Here is an 18,116-nt window from a genome sequence, read left to right on the forward strand (position 1 = left end):
GACGGTGGTGTGTGCCTCACACGCATCTCCAGCCCCATCGCCGTCTCTCTCTGAGCTCGACTCGTTTTACAAAAGGCCGTTTGACAACCTCACCGGGCAACTCAAAAGCTCCTTCAACCCGATGTGCGCAAGCCAAGCTCCGCGTCTTCCCATTCAGAGCAGGTTCTTGGTCCACCTCCGTCTGAATGAACGGGCGGGCTACCAAGGCCGCAGTCTCTTCTCCAAGGGCTGTCCACACTGCGTCTCGCTTTCTCTTGTAAATTTCTCTCCCACCAGGGAACTTTCTCCTCCTCTACCTCCCTCAGTCTCAGTCTAATAGGACCCTGCGCCCAACCCCGAGGGCTGCAATAGCCTTCTTGCCTCTCCTGACTTATTCTGTGGACCCTGGGTTGGCTCTCCTTCACAGCCAGGCTGGTCGTTTTTGAAATGTGAACCCACTGCAGGACACCGTTCCATGGGTTTCCGCTGCCTTGGAACAAGACCAGCTCCTGCGCGGCCCCTGCCTCCACCTCGCACCACCTCTGGGCTTGGCCCTGGCCTCCCGTCCGTTCCCAGAACGTGCCGGACTCCCTTCCAGTCCGGGCCTCGGCACACTTTCTTCACTCCCCTGCCTCTCCCAACCCGGTTCAGGTCGACTCATTTCAAATTTTATGTATTCCACTTTTCAGCCCAAATATCCCGCCTTTGGATGCTTTCCTTGACCTCGCTCAGATGTAATCTAATCAAATCTTCCCATTAGCCACTTTCAGGGCACCACACCTCCCTTTTGCTGGCACTTAAAGGTCGCTCTGCAGTTTTTTCCTCAATGATTAGATTAATCAATCAACCACTGACTTCTAGAAATGGCGGCATCTCAGCAGGGCCCCATTTGACTGGCAGGGGACTGGCCCAATGCACCTCGCAAGCCCAGCCAGGCCCGCCCCAGCGGGCCCCCCTCTGACGACGCCCTTCCCTTACGTGATTGCCTTGCTGCCATATAAGAGGGACCGCGCTCGGCCTCCAGCAGTCGGTTCTCTGCTGGGCTCGGAGCCAGAACCAGCTGCGCGCTCCTGCCTGCCTGCCTGCCTGCCTGCCTGCCTGCCTGCCTGCCTGCCTGGCTGCGGGAGGACGACCTCAGAGCTACAGCGGTGAACCTGTGGACACCTCCAGCTCCTCAGGCCTCTCTTCGTCGAAGAGTCTCCTAATTTTCAGATCTCCGGAGCCAGCTGTATAGGAAGATCAGGTGTGTGTCTTGGTGTCCCTGAGGGGTGGATAGAGCTTGGATGGGTGCAGGTGGGGACAGAATCCTAATTCCCCTAGAAAGGGCATGTCCATCCCCCTGCCTTGTCACCCCCGTCTTCCTAAATCCGTTCTCTCTCGTTTTTCTCCCCAGCCCCTCCGGCAGATTGCTCATGGAGGAACCAAGGCGTTCCAAGCGGCTTCGCACCATGGCCCCTAATCAAGGTACATCAAACGCCTGACACTCTCTTTTGAACCTCGTTTGTTCCCCAATTCTTCCCCAATTGTTTAAATTCGAACTCAGTCAAGCACTCTCTGTTTCACCTTCTCATGGCCTGCCTCAACCTGGGCCGGTTGTTATAAGTCAGCTCCCAGCTTCCACGTCGTCTGGGAAATTCCTTTCCCTCTTTTGACTTGTATCCCATTTCCCAAATCTGAGATTTCTTGTTGTTGTTCTTGTTCTTGTTTTGTTTTGTGTAGTTTTGTTTTACTGTTTCTCTGTAGTGGAGCAAGTCCTCACGCTACATCTTGACCTGTAATAAACCAGTACTTCCACCTTGTTCTTTTCTGGAGGAATTGGAATTTTATGGCTATTGCCACATTGTTCTCCAAACCATTTCCCTTCCTACACTGAGTGTCCTAAATCTTTTAATCTTGTCTAGCTTCATAGATGCAAAAAAATAGAGCATCCATTGAAAGGAAATCATTTAAGATCTTGCTTTTCTGAAACATCTTCATTCTACCCTCCCAGATTCTTCAGTGAAACTTTGGTTGGCTATGAAATTTTAGGTGGGAAATTCATTTCCCTTGAAATTTTGAAGTCACTTTCTGTTATGTTCTAGATTTGACTGCCGCTTTTGAGATGTCTGATTTTTGGGACGTGGAATCCTGGCCCTTTCCATGTCACCTTTCCTTTCTCTTTCTCCCTCTCTCTAGAATCTTTTGGAATCTTCTGTCATCAGCACTCTGAAATTTTATGGTGATCTGTCTCAGTGACAATATACCTCTAATTTTCTTGTACTTTCTCCTTCTTTCCATCATTTTAGATTTTTGCTTTCTTCTCTGGGAGATCTTCTCCACTTCATTCTCAAATTTCCGTGGAGAGTTTTCTTTCTTCTCTCATAATTTTAGCATCCATGATCCCTATTTCCTCTGAGTATTTATTCTTAAAAGTATCCTATAACTGATTGATGGGTAAAATTCCTTCTATCTCTCTCTGCTCACACTCTGCTTCTCTTTTAGCCTCCGGTGGGCCTCCTAGAGAGCCAGGCTGCTCTGCTGTGGACCCTGAAGACTCCGTGGAAGCAGATGGGCCCGCACAGCCAGCCCAACCCGCAAAACCCATTGCTTACGTGACACCCTTCAGATGGCAGCCCCCAGCTCCCACAGAGTCAGCTCGTCCGGCAGAGAGAGGCCGGCGCCGGGGAGGAAGCCGGCCGGGAGGGCGAGGCCGTGGCAGAGGCGGTGGGCCCCGCAGGGACGCTGGCCCGAGACGGGGGGCACAACGCTTGATGGGATCGGACGTGCACATCCAACTGGACCACCATGGAGAGCCAGGCCACCAGGGGGAACCGGAAATCAGGGAGACCGCAGCCTTCTCTCTTTCTGAAACAGGTCATCTGCCTGGAACTGCGCAGGAAGGCCCTGGCCCCGACGTGGCGCCACCTGAGCTGGGGCTTCAGGAGCCGCCCCCCGCTTCTGGGCCTCAGGCTGTCGCCGGGCAGCCCACGTTGACCCTCTATCCCTGCGTCGGATTTAGGGCTCTGGGTGACCCAGCTGTTTTACAAGTCATTCAAACCCCCCACGGCACCTATGTGAAGGGGGTCCCAGTGTTCTTCGCCGACATTGCATGCTGACCTCTATTTGCCACCCACGTTGTTCCCAGCCCCCCTTTCTTCCACCTGGACTTTCCCCCCAGCCCCAGTTCTGCTCCACTCCTCCCCTCCAAACCCAACCGGAGCCCTCACCTTGTGTAGTCAGAATGGAGTAACCACACCCTCCTCCCAGGATCCTGGCAGTAGTCCGTCTGCTTCCAATGCCCCTCTTGTCTCTGCTTTGCACCTTCTGTCAAAGTTACACATGCACGGAGTTCCTCAATGCTTGTTCAAATAAGCCAGCGGCCCCCCTAATCTTCTTGTGCTCATAGTAAAAGCCAATTAGAGATACTTGGAATGAAAAACAACGTTGTTGGAATCCAAAGTTATGTTGATGGTTTGCATCACAGAATAGACAGGACTGAGGAACGAATCAGTAAAAACTAGGTGCTTAGGCAAGAGAGAGACGGACAGTGTGAAAGAACAGTCATCCTGAGGACCGGAGGTCATCTAACATGGAGCTCTCCCGAGAGAGCCAGAACATGTGTATGACAGCAATATACAAAGAAATCATGGCCAATGATTTCTCCCAATGGAAGAAGTCTGTGAGTCCTGAGCAGGATACAAGAATAACACCCGTTGAGAGTATGAAGTATGGTGAAGAGAACATCCCAAAAGCTGCCTGAGAGCTGAGACTTACAAGGAAAGCAGAAGTAGGGTGACCTTAGACTTTGCCTGCCAGCATGGATGACTATGGAAAGCAATGGTGCAATATCCTCAGAGCTTCCAGAGGGAACTCACTCTGAATCTAGTGTTCTATGCGCAATCAAAGAAATTGTTGGGGAGAGAAGGAGGCAGGCAGTTTCCGCTCAAGGGCACGGCCACATGAAGGGAGGAATGGCATCCAGAAAAGGGAGGAAAAGGCAGAATCCTACTCAGACTGGACCTGAAGCCTGAGCTTCCCCTGAACTTAGACTACACAACTTATGACGTGCAAGCGGCTAAACCCCCTTTCTGTACAAGGCGACTGGAATGGAACTGTTATGCACAGTGAAAGTACAAGTCATGTTTCTCAGCCAGGAAAAAGCCAAACCAGACCACTTGGGAGAAGCGGGATGCAGCCACAGTCAGTAACCAGGGAAATTAGGAAACTGTATTATTAAGTCTAGATAAGTATGATTCTGGAAAAAGGATTGATGACCTAGAATTAAAATTCCAGAAGACATTGATATAGGCATGTGGGGCATGGGAAAATTCACAAGGAGCTAGAAGTTGCTAAAGTTCTTCTCTCATGCCTGGAGACGATATAGTGGCTGAATAGAAGAGCAATGAAACTCTAGACTCTGACACATTTTTAAGTCTCAATGCAGGTACCCGTTGGGAACCACTAAGAGAATTGGAATCAAAGAGATTGAGGAAAAAGGGGATCAAAGAAAATTTGATGAATCAAACAAAAGTTGTTAGGGGGGTTAACAGAAACAAGGAGAGTGCATGACTCACTGAAACCGCTGAATAAGGAATCGGCAATTCCATGGCAGCATCCTTGGCTTCCTCCTGACTTTAAGGGGAATATTTTAAATGTTTCATCATTAACCAAGATGTTTGCTGCAAGTTTCTCATAGATGTTTAAGTTGAGGTAGTTCCCATCTTTTCAGAGTTTGACAAAAGGTGTATTACGAATTTTTGTATTTCGTGTTCTATTCAGTAGGCTTTTATTAGCTGATTTTCACTCGTTTGTAAATGTCCAAATAAAATAAAGATAACTTTTTACATCAAAGATTGTTTTCTTGTGCATTCAATCCTTTTAAATAAACCTTTCTCTTAAGACTTGCTTTATACTACAGTTCTTTTACTAAAATTTCACCAATCACAAATATAAAATGTGTTTACTAAAAGCAGAAAGAAAGGTAGAAAAATAGTGTCTACGGTCTCTGTTCTCCATTCATATTGCATCTCTCCCCATAATCACATAAGTTTACACCAACAAACACATACAAGAAGAGCATCGTTTGTGGCTCGCGTTTAAAAACACCTGGCATGCCATCTGCCAGGGGTCATGCTGAAGTGACTATAGGGTCCAGGCGGGTAACGCGGGTGTGGTCAGGACCAGCGCCTCTGTGGAGCACGTGCGTCTCCAAAGTAGGAACAGGTGACTTTGTGTTGAAGCGTGGCGTGGATCACAATGAGCACTGTGCAGTGGGAGCTGCTTCTTGGCTTGCCTTTGGGGTCTGTCCTCCTTAAGCCAGAAAGCACCCTCACAGTCATCCTACACACATGTGCCACTATCTTCTTGCTGTATATCTGTCTGAAAGATGCACAGGTTTTACACTATGCAGGTGACGGTCCGCTGATACGCCGCTTCCAGGATATTTCTACCACCGAAGTGCTTCATTAAACATCTGTACGTGGAGTAAGACAGGGTCTCATTCAGTCACCCAGGCTGGAGTGCAGTGGTGCAATCACAGCTGAGTGCAGCCTGAACCTCCTCAGCTCAGGTGATCCTCCCACATCAGCTTGCTAAGTAGCTCAGACTCCAGGCAGGCTCCAAGATCTCTTGGTAATTTCTCTTGCTTTATTTATTCATTCATTTCTTGATTGATTTTCAAACAGAGTCTCACTCTTTCACCCAGGCTGGAGTGCAGTGAGTGGCTTCAGCTCACCGAGACCTCCATTCCCGGGGTTGAAGCGATCCTCATGCCTCAGCCTAATAAAAATAGAAAAATTAGCCAGGCATGGTGGTGGGCCACTATAGTCCCAGCTACTCAGGAGGCTGAGGCAGGAGAATCCTTTGAAGCCAGGAGGCGGAGGTTGCAGGAAGCCAAGATTGCCCCATTGCAGTGATCCGAGGTCATGCTGTGGCACTGCAGCCTGAGCGACAAGAGGAAAAGTTCGTCTCAAATTGGAAAAAGAAACAAAAAGAAAGTTACCCAATAAGAAAGAGAAAAGTGTTGAATGGAACCTTCATAAAAGAATCTATGGGTGTGGTCAGTGAGCACAGGAAACCCCAATAAGGATGAGAATAGGCAAGTAAGCGTGGAGCATCCTGTGGTGCCAGGGAGAAAGGAGCAGCCCAAAACCAAACAAAACCAAAAGCTGCAGTGATGGGAGGTTGACAAAAGGACACAGAAGCCAACTAAAGGAGCTCCCGGTGGCCAAAGGTGGAAACTTTGAGTGACAAAGTAACTCACTAAATAATAAGTAATTGAATATTTAAGTTAAATATTTAACAAAATAATTAGTTCAATTATTAAATCATTCATCCCCTGAAGTATGGGATTATAAACCAAAGTATACAATAGACGTCCATGAGTCCATGCTGATATAAATGAATGATTAAATAAATAAACACATGGGGAAGAATAGGCAAATCCTCCACCCAGGAGAACTCCAGATAATTTAGGTAGCTATTCCCCTGCAAGGAGATAAAGTATAACTTCCCTTTTTTAAAGTATAGGCTACAGGTAGTGACTTCCAAACAATACAGTAGAGAAAGAGTTGGGAAAATCACTTGATGGTGGAGAAACCTAATCAACACTGCCCCAGCCAGGTGACCAGGACTAATAGCAGCAGTGACAAGCCCTGCTGATGGTGCCTAGTCTAGACAGGATGGGATGGGAACGGCACTTTCCCTCTGCAATCTTCCTTACAAAAACATATAATTCCAGTCAGATCAGACGAACTTCAGGAGAGGACATCCTAAAATACATCTGACCAGTATTCAAAGTGTCAAGGTCAACAAAAACAAGGCCAGTGTGAGAAACTGTGGCAGCCAAGGGGAACCATGACTCATTGTAATGTGGTACCCTGGATGGGGTCTTGGGACAGAAAAGGTAAGTTACGACAAAACATAGCAAAACCTAAACTCAGTGAAAAACACAAACCAGAAAAATAATTAGCCGGGCATGGTGGCTTGCCCCTGTGGTCCCAGCTACTCGGGAGGTTGAGCGGGCAGGATCTCTTGAGCTCGGGAGTTCCAAACAAGCCTGGGCACACAGCGAAACCTCATCTCTCCAAAAAATACAGAAATTTTCCCGACGTGGTGGCGCGCACCTGTAGTCCAGCTACTGCGGAGGCTGAGACAGGAGAATCACTTGAACTCATTCTCCTGTCTCAGCCTCCCAAGTAGCCGCAGTGAGCCGAGAACGCGCCACTGCACTCCAGCCTGGGCTACAGAGCGAGGACCCGTCTCTCTAAAAAACAAGAAGGCAAACCAACCAACTAACCCACTGTGGGTTCCCCTCCAGTGTCCTGGTGTCTTTCCTGCTGTCTTCCTCCGCCCGTGTGTGCACCCACAGCAATAAAAGACGGTGGTGTGTGCCTCACACGCATCTCCAGCCCCATCGCCGTCTCTCTCTGAGCTCGACTCGTTTTACAAAAGGCCGTTTGACAACCTCACCGGGCAACTCAAAAGCTCCTTCAACCCGATGTGCGCAAGCCAAGCTCCGCGTCTTCCCATTCAGAGCAGGTTCTTGGTCCACCTCTGTCTGAATGAACGGGCGGGCTACCAAGGCCGCAGTCTCTTCTCCAAGGGCTGTCCACACTGCGTCTCGCTTTCTCTTGTAAATTTCTCTCCCACCAGGGAACTTTCTCCTCCTCTACCTCCCTCAGTCTCAGTCTAATAGGACCCTGCGCCCAACCCCGAGGGCTGCAATAGCCTTCTTGCCTCTCCTGACTTATTCTGTGGACCCTGGGTTGGCTCTCCTTCACAGCCAGGCTGGTCGTTTTTGAAATGTGAACCCACTGCAGGACACCGTTCCATGGGTTTCCGCTGCCTTGGAACAAGACCAGCTCCTGCGCGGCCCCTGCCTCCACCTCGCACCACCTCTGGGCTTGGCCCTGGCCTCCCGTCCGTTCCCAGAACGTGCCGGACTCCCTTCCAGTCCGGGCCTCGGCACACTTTCTTCACTCCCCTGCCTCTCCCAACCCGGTTCAGGTCGACTCATTTCAAATTTTATGTATTCCACTTTTCAGCCCAAATATCCCGCCTTTGGATGCTTTCCTTGACCTCGCTCAGATGTAATCTAATCAAATCTTCCCATTAGCCACTTTCAGGGCACCACACCTCCCTTTTGCTGGCACTTAAAGGTCGCTCTGCAGTTTTTTCCTCAATGATTAGATTAATCAATCAACCACTGACTTCTAGAAATGGCGGCATCTCAGCAGGGCCCCATTTGACTGGCAGGGGACTGACCCAATGCACCTCGCAAGCCCGGCCAGGCCCGCCCCAGCGGGCCCCCCTCTGACGACGCCCTTCCCTTACGTGATTGCCTTGCTGCCATATAAGAGGGACCGCGCTCGGCCTCCAGCAGTCGGTTCTCTGCTGGGCTCGGAGCCAGAACCAGCTGCGCGCTCCTGCCTGCCTGCCTGCCTGCCTGCCTGCCTGCCTGCCTGCCTGCCTGCCTGCCTGCCTGCCTGGCTGCGGGAGGACGACCTCAGAGCTACAGCGGTGAACCTGTGGACACCTCCAGCTCCTCAGGCCTCTCTTCGTCGAAGAGTCTCCTAATTTTCAGATCTCCGGAGCCAGCTGTATAGGAAGATCAGGTGTGTGTCTTGGTGTCCCTGAGGGGTGGATAGAGTTTGGATGGGTGCAGGTGGGGACAGAATCCTAATTCCCCTAGAAAGGCCATGTCCATCCCCCTGCCTTGTCACCCCCGTCTTCCTAAATCCGTTCTCTCTCGTTTTTCTCCCCAGCCCCTCCGGCAGATTGCTCATGGAGGAACCAAGGCGTTCCAAGCGGCTTCGCACCATGGCCCCTAATCAAGGTACATCAAAGGCCTGACACTCTCTTTTGAACCTCGTTTGTTCCCCAATTCTTCCCCAATTGTTTAAATTCGAACTCAATCAAGCACTCTCTGTTTCACCTTCTCATGGCCTGCCTCAACCTGGGCCGGTTGTTATAAGTCAGCTCCCAGCTTCCACGTCGTCTGGGAAATTCCTTTCCCTCTTTTGACTTGTATCCCATTTCCCAAATCTGAGATTTCTTGTTGTTCTTGTTCTTGTTTTGTTTTGTGTAGTTTTGTTTTACTGTTTCTCTGTAGTGGAGCAAGTCCTCACGCTACATCTTGACCTGTAATAAACCAGTACTTCCACCTTGTTCTTTTCTGGAGGAATTGGAATTTTATGGCTATTGCCACATTGTTCTCCAAACCATTTCCCTTCCTACACTGAGTGTCCTAAATCTTTTAATCTTGTCTAGCTTCATAGATGCAAAAAAATAGAGCATCCATTGAAAGGAAATCATTTAAGATCTTGCTTATCTGAAACATCTTCATTCTACCCTCCCAGATTCTTCAGTGAAACTTTTTTTGGCTATGAAATTTTAGGTGGGAAATTCATTTCCCTTGAAATTTTGAAGTCACTTTCTGTTATGTTCTAGATTTGACTGCCGCTTTTGAGATGTCTGATTTTTGGGACGTGGAATCCTGGCCCTTTCCATGTCACCTTTCCTTTCTCTTTCTCCCTCTCTCTAGAATCTTTTGGAATCTTCTGTCATCAGCACTCTGAAATTTTATGGTGATCTGTCTCAGTGACAATATACCTCTAATTTTCTTATACTTTATCCTTCTTTCCATCATTTTAGATTTTTGCTTTCTTCTCTGGGAGATCTTCTCCACTTCATTCTCAAATTTCCGTGGAGAGTTTTGTTTCTTCTCTCATAATTTTAGCATCAATGATCCCTATTTCCTCTGAGTATTTATTCTTAAAAGTATCCTATAACTGATTGATGGGTAAAATTCCTTCTATCTCTCTCTGCTCACACTCTGCTTCTCTTTTAGCCTCCGGTGGGCCTCCTAGAGAGCCAGGCTGCTCTGCTGTGGACCCTGAAGACTCCGTGGAAGCAGATGGGCCCGCACAGCCAGCCCAACCCGCAAAACCCATTGCTTACGTGACACCCTTCAGATGGCAGCCCCCAGCTCCCACAGAGTCAGCTCGTCCGGCAGAGAGAGGCCGGCGCCGGGGAGGAAGCCGGCCGGGAGGGCGAGGCCGTGGCAGAGGCGGTGGGCCCCGCAGGGACGCTGGCCCGAGACGGGGGGCACAACGCTTGATGGGATCGGACGTGCACATCCAACTGGACCACCATGGAGAGCCAGGCCACCAGGGGGAACCGGAAATCAGGGAGACCGCAGCCTTCTCTCTTTCTGAAACAGGTCATCTGCCTGGAACTGCGCAGGAAGGCCCTGGCCCCGACGTGGCGCCACCTGAGCTGGGGCTTCAGGAGCCGCCCCCCGCTTCTGGGCCTCAGGCTGTCGCCGGGCAGCCCACGTTGACCCTCTATCCCTGCGTCGGATTTAGGGCTCTGGGTGACCCAGCTGTTTTACAAGTCATTCAAACCCCCCACGGCACCTATGTGAAGGGGGTCCCAGTGTTCTTCGCCGACATTGCATGCTGACCTCTATTTGCCACCCACGTTGTTCCCAGCCCCCCTTTCTTCCACCTGGACTTTCCCCCCAGCCCCAGTTCTGCTCCACTCCTCCCCTCCAAACCCAACCGGAGCCCTCACCTTGTGTAGTCAGAATGGAGTAACCACACCCTCCTCCCAGGATCCTGGCAGTAGTCCGTCTGCTTCCAATGCCCCTCTTGTCTCTGCTTTGCACCTTCTGTCAAAGTTACACATGCACGGAGTTCCTCAATGCTTGTTCAAATAAGCCAGCGGCCCCCCTAATCTTCTTGTGCTCATAGTAAAAGCCAATTAGAGATACTTGGAATGAAAAACAACGTTGTTGGAATCCAAAGTTATGTTGATGGTTTGCATCACAGAATAGACAGGACTGAGGAACGAATCAGTAAAAACTAGGTGCTTAGGCAAGAGAGAGACGGACAGTGTGAAAGAACAGTCATCCTGAGGACCGGAGGTCATCTAACATGGAGCTCTCCCGAGAGAGCCAGAACATGTGTATGACAGCAATATACAAAGAAATCATGGCCAATGATTTCTCCCAATGGAAGAAGTCTGTGAGTCCTGAGCAGGATACAAGAATAACACCCGTTGAGAGTATGAAGTATGGTGAAGAGAACATCCCAAAAGCTGCCTGAGAGCTGAGACTTACAAGGAAAGCAGAAGTAGGGTGACCTTAGACTTTGCCTGCCAGCATGGATGACTATGGAAAGCAATGGTGCAATATCCTCAGAGCTTCCAGAGGGAACTCACTCTGAATCTAGTGTTCTATGCGCAATCAAAGAAATTGTTGGGGAGAGAAGGAGGCAGGCAGTTTCCGCTCAAGGGCACGGCCACATGAAGGGAGGAATGGCATCCAGAAAAGGGAGGAAAAGGCAGAATCCTACTCAGACTGGACCTGAAGCCTGAGCTTCCCCTGAACTTAGACTACACAACTTATGACGTGCAAGCGGCTAAACCCCCTTTCTGTACAAGGCGACTGGAATGGAACTGTTATGCACAGTGAAAGTACAAGTCATGTTTTTCAGCCAGGAAAAAGCCAAACCAGACCACTTGGGAGAAGCGGGATGCAGCCACAGTCAGTAACCAGGGAAATTAGGAAACTGTATTATTAAGTCTAGATAAGTATGATTCTGGAAAAAGGATTGATGACCTAGAATTAAAATTCCAGAAGACATTGATATAGGCATGTGGGGCATGGGAAAATTCACAAGGAGCTAGAAGTTGCTAAAGTTCTTCTCTCACGCCTGGAGACGATATAGTGGCTGAATAGAAGAGCAATGAAACTCTAGACTCTGACACATTTTTAAGTCTCAATGCAGGTACCCGTTGGGAACCACTAAGAGAATTGGAATCAAAGAGATTGAGGAAAAAGGGGATCAAAGAAAATTTGATGAATCAAACAAAAGTTGTTAGGGGGGTTAACAGAAACAAGGAGAGTGCATGACTCACTGAAACCGCTGAATAAGGAATCGGCAATTCCATGGCAGCATCCTTGGCTTCCTCCTGACTTTAAGGGGAATATTTTAAATGTTTCATCATTAACCAAGATGTTTGCTGCAAGTTTCTCATAGATGTTTAAGTTGAGGTAGTTCCCATCTTTTCAGAGTTTGACAAAAGGTGTATTACGAATTTTTGTATTTCGTGTTCTATTCAGTAGGCTTTTATTAGCTGATTTTCACTCGTTTGTAAATGTCCAAATAAAATAAAGATAACTTTTTACATCAAAGATTGTTTTCTTGTGCATTCAATCCTTTTAAATAAACCTTTCTCTTAAGACTTGCTTTATACTACAGTTCTTTTACTAAAATTTCACCAATCACAAATATAAAATGTGTTTACTAAAAGCAGAAAGAAAGGTAGAAAAATAGTGTCTACGGTCTCTGTTCTCCATTCATATTGCATCTCTCCCCATAATCACATAAGTTTACACCAACAAACACATACAAGAAGAGCATCGTTTGTGGCTCGCGTTTAAAAACACCTGGCATGCCATCTGCCAGGGGTCATGCTGAAGTGACTATAGGGTCCAGGCGGGTAACGCGGGTGTGGTCAGGACCAGCGCCTCTGTGGAGCACGTGCGTCTCCAAAGTAGGAACAGGTGACTTTGTGTTGAAGCGTGGCGTGGATCACAATGAGCACTGTGCAGTGGGAGCTGCTTCTTGGCTTGCCTTTGGGGTCTGTCCTCCTTAAGCCAGAAAGCACCCTCACAGTCATCCTACACACATGTGCCACTATCTTCTTGCTGTATATCTGTCTGAAAGATGCACAGGTTTTACACTATGCAGGTGACGGTCCGCTGATACGCCGCTTCCAGGATATTTCTACCACCGAAGTGCTTCATTAAACATCTGTACGTGGAGTAAGACAGGGTCTCATTCAGTCACCCAGGCTGGAGTGCAGTGGTGCAATCACAGCTGAGTGCAGCCTGAACCTCCTCAGCTCAGGTGATCCTCCCACATCAGCTTGCTAAGTAGCTCAGACTCCAGGCAGGCTCCAAGATCTCTTGGTAATTTCTCTTGCTTTATTTATTCATTCATTTCTTGATTGATTTTCAAACAGAGTCTCACTCTTTCACCCAGGCTGGAGTGCAGTGAGTGGCTTCAGCTCACCGAGACCTCCATTCCCGGGGTTGAAGCGATCCTCATGCCTCAGCCTAATAAAAATAGAAAAATTAGCCAGGCATGGTGGTGGGTCACTATAGTCCCAGCTACTCAGGAGGCTGAGGCAGGAGAATCCTTTGAAGCCAGGAGGCGGAGGTTGCAGGAAGCCAAGATTGCCCCATTGCAGTGATCCGAGGTCATGCTGTGGCACTGCAGCCTGAGCGACAAGAGGAAAAGTTCGTCTCAAATTGGAAAAAGAAACAAAAAGAAAGTTACCCAATAAGAAAGAGAAAAGTGTTGAATGGAACCTTCATAAAAGAATCTATGGGTGTGGTCAGTGAGCACAGGAAACCCCAATAAGGATGAGAATAGGCAAGTAAGCGTGGAGCATCCTGTGGTGCCAGGGAGAAAGGAGCAGCCCAAAACCAAACAAAACCAAAAGCTGCAGTGATGGGAGGTTGACAAAAGGACACAGAAGCCAACTAAAGGAGCTCCCGGTGGCCAAAGGTGGAAACTTTGAGTGACAAAGTAACTCACTAAATAATAAGTAATTGAATATTTAAGTTAAATATTTAACAAAATAATTAGTTCAATTATTAAATCATTCATCCCCTGAAGTATGGGATTATAAACCAAAGTATACAATAGACGTCCATGAGTCCATGCTGATATAAATGAATGATTAAATAAATAAACACATGGGGAAGAATAGGCAAATCCTCCACCCAGGAGAACTCCAGATAATTTAGGTAGCTATTCCCCTGCAAGGAGATAAAGTATAACTTCCCTTTTTTAAAGTATAGGCTACAGGTAGTGACTTCCAAACAATACAGTAGAGAAAGAGTTGGGAAAATCACTTGATGGTGGAGAAACCTAATCAACACTGCCCCAGCCAGGTGACCAGGACTAATAGCAGCAGTGACAAGCCCTGCTGATGGTGCCTAGTCTAGACAGGATGGGATGGGAACGGCACTTTCCCTCTGCAATCTTCCTTACAAAAACATATAATTCCAGTCAGATCAGACGAACTTCAGGAGAGGACATCCTAAAATACATCTGACCAGTATTCAAAGTGTCAAGGTCAACAAAAACAAGGCCAGTGTGAGAAACTGTGGCAGCCAAGGGGAACCATGACTCATTGTAATGTGGTACCCTGGATGGGGTCTTGGGACAGAAAAGGTAAGTTACGACAAAACATAGCAAAACCTAAACTCAGTGAAAAACACAAACCAGAAAAATAATTAGCCGGGCATGGTGGCTTGCCCCTGTGGTCCCAGCTACTCGGGAGGTTGAGCGGGCAGGATCTCTTGAGCTCGGGAGTTCCAAACAAGCCTGGGCACACAGCGAAACCTCATCTCTCCAAAAAATACAGAAATTTTCCCGACGTGGTGGCGCGCACCTGTAGTCCAGCTACTGCGGAGGCTGAGACAGGAGAATCACTTGAACTCATTCTCCTGTCTCAGCCTCCCAAGTAGCCGCAGTGAGCCGAGAACGCGCCACTGCACTCCAGCCTGGGCTACAGAGCGAGGACCCGTCTCTCTAAAAAACAAGAAGGCAAACCAACCAACTAACCCACTGTGGGTTCCCCTCCAGTGTCCTGGTGTCTTTCCTGCTGTCTTCCTCCGCCCGTGTGTGCACCCACAGCAATAAAAGACGGTGGTGTGTGCCTCACACGCATCTCCAGCCCCATCGCCGTCTCTCTCTGAGCTCGACTCGTTTTACAAAAGGCCGTTTGACAACCTCACCGGGCAACTCAAAAGCTCCTTCAACCCGATGTGCGCAAGCCAAGCTCCGCGTCTTCCCATTCAGAGCAGGTTCTTGGTCCACTTCTGTCTGAATGAACGGGCGGGCTACCAAGGCCGCAGTCTCTTCTCCAAGGGCTGTCCACACTGCGTCTCGCTTTCTCTTGTAAATTTCTCTCCCACCAGGGAACTTTCTCCTCCTCTACCTCCCTCAGTCTCAGTCTAATAGGACCCTGCGCCCAACCCCGAGGGCTGCAATAGCCTTCTTGCCTCTCCTGACTTATTCTGTGGACCCTGGGTTGGCTCTCCTTCACAGCCAGGCTGGTCGTTTTTGAAATGTGAACCCACTGCAGGACACCGTTCCATGGGTTTCCGCTGCCTTGGAACAAGACCAGCTCCTGCGCGGCCCCTGCCTCCACCTCGCACCACCTCTGGGCTTGGCCCTGGCCTCCCGTCCGTTCCCAGAACGTGCCGGACTCCCTTCCAGTCCGGGCCTCGGCACACTTTCTTCACTCCCCTGCCTCTCCCAACCCGGTTCAGGTCGACTCATTTCAAATTTTATGTATTCCACTTTTCAGCCCAAATATCCCGCCTTTGGATGCTTTCCTTGACCTCGCTCAGATGTAATCTAATCAAATCTTCCCATTAGCCACTTTCAGGGCACCACACCTCCCTTTTGCTGGCACTTAAAGGTCGCTCTGCAGTTTTTTCCTCAATGATTAGATTAATCAATCAACCACTGACTTCTAGAAATGGCGGCATCTCAGCAGGGCCCCATTTGACTGGCAGGGGACTGGCCCAATGCACCTCGCAAGCCCAGCCAGGCCCGCCCCAGCGGGCCCCCCTCTGACGACGCCCTTCCCTTACGTGATTGCCTTGCTGCCATATAAGAGGGACCGCGCTCGGCCTCCAGCAGTCGGTTCTCTGCTGGGCTCGGAGCCAGAACCAGCTGCGCGCTCCTGCCTGCCTGCCTGCCTGCCTGCCTGCCTGCCTGCCTGCCTGCCTGCCTGGCTGCTGGAGGACGACCTCAGAGCTACAGCGGTGAACCTGTGGACACCTCCAGCTCCTCAGGCCTCTCTTCGTCGAAGAGTCTCCTAATTTTCAGATCTCCGGAGCCAGCTGTATAGGAAGATCAGGTGTGTGTCTTGGTGTCCCTGAGGGGTGGATAGAGCTTGGATGGGTGCAGGTGGGGACAGAATCCTAATTCCCCTAGAAAGGCCATGTCCATCCCCCTGCCTTGTCACCCCCGTCTTCCTAAATCCGTTCTCTCTCGTTTTTCTCCCCAGCCCCTCCGGCAGATTGCTCATGGAGGAACCAAGGCGTTCCAAGCGGCTTCGCACCATGGCCCCTAATCAAGGTACATCAAACGCCTGACACTCTCTTTTGAACCTCGTTTGTTCCCCAATTCTTCCCCAATTGTTTAAATTCGAACTCAGTCAAGCACTCTCTGTTTCACCTTCTCATGGCCTGCCTCAACCTGGGCCGGTTGTTATAAGTCAGCTCCCAGCTTCCACGTCGTCTGGGAAATTCCTTTCCCTCTTTTGACTTGTATCCCATTTCCCAAATCTGAGATTTCTTGTTGTTGTTCTTGTTCTTGTTTTGTTTTGTGTAGTTTTGTTTTACTGTTTCTCTGTAGTGGAGCAAGTCCTCACGCTACATCTTGACCTGTAATAAACCAGTACTTCCACCTTGTTCTTTTCTGGAGGAATTGGAATTTTATGGCTATTGCCACATTGTTCTCCAAACCATTTCCCTTCCTACACTGAGTGTCCTAAATCTTTTAATCTTGTCTAGCTTCATAGATGCAAAAAAATAGAGCATCCATTGAAAGGAAATCATTTAAGATCTTGCTTTTCTGAAACATCTTCATTCTACCCTCCCAGATTCTTCAGTGAAACTTTGGTTGGCTATGAAATTTTAGGTGGGAAATTCATTTCCCTTGAAATTTTGAAGTCACTTTCTGTTATGTTCTAGATTTGACTGCCGCTTTTGAGATGTCTGATTTTTGGGACGTGGAATCCTGGCCCTTTCCATGTCACCTTTCCTTTCTCTTTCTCCCTCTCTCTAGAATCTTTTGGAATCTTCTGTCATCAGCACTCTGAAATTTTATGGTGATCTGTCTCAGTGACAATATACCTCTAATTTTCTTGTACTTTATCCTTCTTTCCATCATTTTAGATTTTTGCTTTCTTCTCTGGGAGATCTTCTCCACTTCATTCTCAAATTTCCGTGGAGAGTTTTCTTTCTTCTCTCATAATTTTAGCATCCATGATCCCTATTTCCTCTGAGTATTTATTCTTAAAAGTATCCTATAACTGATTGATGGGTAAAATTCCTTCTATCTCTCTCTGCTCACACTCTGCTTCTCTTTTAGCCTCCGGTGGGCCTCCTAGAGAGCCAGGCTGCTCTGCTGTGGACCCTGAAGACTCCGTGGAAGCAGATGGGCCCGCACAGCCAGCCCAACCCGCAAAACCCATTGCTTACGTGACACCCTTCAGATGGCAGCCCCCAGCTCCCACAGAGTCAGCTCGTCCGGCAGAGAGAGGCCGGCGCCGGGGAGGAAGCCGGCCGGCAGGGCGAGGCCGTGGCAGAGGCAGTGGGCCCCGCAGGGACGCTGGCCCGAGACGGGGGGCACAACGCTTGATGGGATCGGATGTGCACATCCAACTGGACCACCATGGAGAGCCAGGCCACCAGGGGGAACCGGAAATCAGGGAGACGGCAGCCTTCTCTCTTTCTGAAACAGGTCATCTGCCTGGAACTGCGCAGGAAGGCCCTGGCCCCGACGTGGCGCCACCTGAGCTGGGGCTTCAGGAGCCGCCCCCCGCTTCTGGGCCTCAGGCTGTCGCCGGGCAGCCCACGTTGACCCTCTATCCCTGCGTCGGATTTAGGGCTCTGGGTGACCCAGCTGTTTTACAAGTCATTCAAACCCCCCACGGCACCTATGTGTAGGGGGTCCCAGTGTTCTTCGCCGACATTGCATGCTGACCTCTATTTGCCACCCACGTTGTTCCCAGGCCCCCTTTCTTCCACCTGGACTTTCCCCCCAGCCCCAGTTCTGCTCCACTCCTCCCCTCCAAACCCAACCGGAGCCCTCACCTTGTGTAGTCAGAATGGAGTATCCACACCCTCCTCCCAGGATCCTGGCAGTAGTCCGTCTGCTTCCAATGCCCCTCTTGTCTCTGCTTTGCACCTTCTGTCAAAGTTACACATGCACGGAGTTCCTCAATGCTTGTTCAAATAAGCCAGCGGCCCCCCTAATCTTCTTGTGCTCATAGTAAAAGCCAATTAGAGATACTTGGAATGAAAAACAAAGTTGTTGGAATCCAAAGTTATGTTGATG

General features: G+C 49.3%; 3 protein-coding genes across 3 annotated transcripts; all 3 read left to right on the forward strand.

The window, feature by feature from the left end:
- Window positions 1-1,391: 1,391 nt before the first annotated feature.
- LOC129011335 (proline-rich protein 20E-like) lies at window positions 1,392-3,074 on the forward strand. Its single transcript, XM_054446183.2, has 2 exons — window positions 1,392-1,443; window positions 2,461-3,074. Exons 1-2 carry the CDS (start codon window positions 1,392-1,394, stop codon window positions 3,072-3,074), a joined length of 666 nt encoding a protein of 221 aa, XP_054302158.2.
- Window positions 3,075-8,742: 5,668 nt separating this feature from the next.
- LOC129011337 (proline-rich protein 20E-like) lies at window positions 8,743-10,422 on the forward strand. Its single transcript, XM_054446186.2, has 2 exons — window positions 8,743-8,794; window positions 9,809-10,422. The coding sequence occupies exons 1-2, from the start codon at window positions 8,743-8,745 to the stop codon at window positions 10,420-10,422; spliced, it is 666 nt and encodes a 221-aa protein (XP_054302161.2).
- A 5,656-nt stretch (window positions 10,423-16,078) lies between these two features.
- Window positions 16,079-17,725, forward strand: LOC129011338 (proline-rich protein 20E-like). Its single transcript, XM_054446187.2, has 2 exons — window positions 16,079-16,130; window positions 17,148-17,725. Exons 1-2 carry the CDS (start codon window positions 16,079-16,081, stop codon window positions 17,723-17,725), a joined length of 630 nt encoding a protein of 209 aa, XP_054302162.2.
- The last annotated feature ends 391 nt before the right edge of the window (window positions 17,726-18,116 follow it).

Source organism: Pongo pygmaeus, chromosome 14 (assembly GCF_028885625.2).
Source record: "Pongo pygmaeus isolate AG05252 chromosome 14, NHGRI_mPonPyg2-v2.0_pri, whole genome shotgun sequence".
NCBI classification, from domain to species: Eukaryota; Metazoa; Chordata; class Mammalia; order Primates; family Hominidae; genus Pongo; species Pongo pygmaeus.

Excerpts from the sequence above, each read along its gene's own strand:
- LOC129011335 (XM_054446183.2), top strand. The coding sequence starts at position 1,392 with ATGGAGGAACCAAGGCGTTCCAAGCGGCTTCGCACCATGGCCCCTAAT. Across the intron at positions 1,444-2,460 it reads CACCATGGCCCCTAATCAAG|CCTCCGGTGGGCCTCCTAGA; the intron begins GTACATCAAACG and ends CTTCTCTTTTAG.
- LOC129011337 (XM_054446186.2), top strand. The coding sequence starts at position 8,743 with ATGGAGGAACCAAGGCGTTCCAAGCGGCTTCGCACCATGGCCCCTAAT. Across the intron at positions 8,795-9,808 it reads CACCATGGCCCCTAATCAAG|CCTCCGGTGGGCCTCCTAGA; the intron begins GTACATCAAAGG and ends CTTCTCTTTTAG.
- LOC129011338 (XM_054446187.2), top strand. The coding sequence starts at position 16,079 with ATGGAGGAACCAAGGCGTTCCAAGCGGCTTCGCACCATGGCCCCTAAT. Across the intron at positions 16,131-17,147 it reads CACCATGGCCCCTAATCAAG|CCTCCGGTGGGCCTCCTAGA; the intron begins GTACATCAAACG and ends CTTCTCTTTTAG.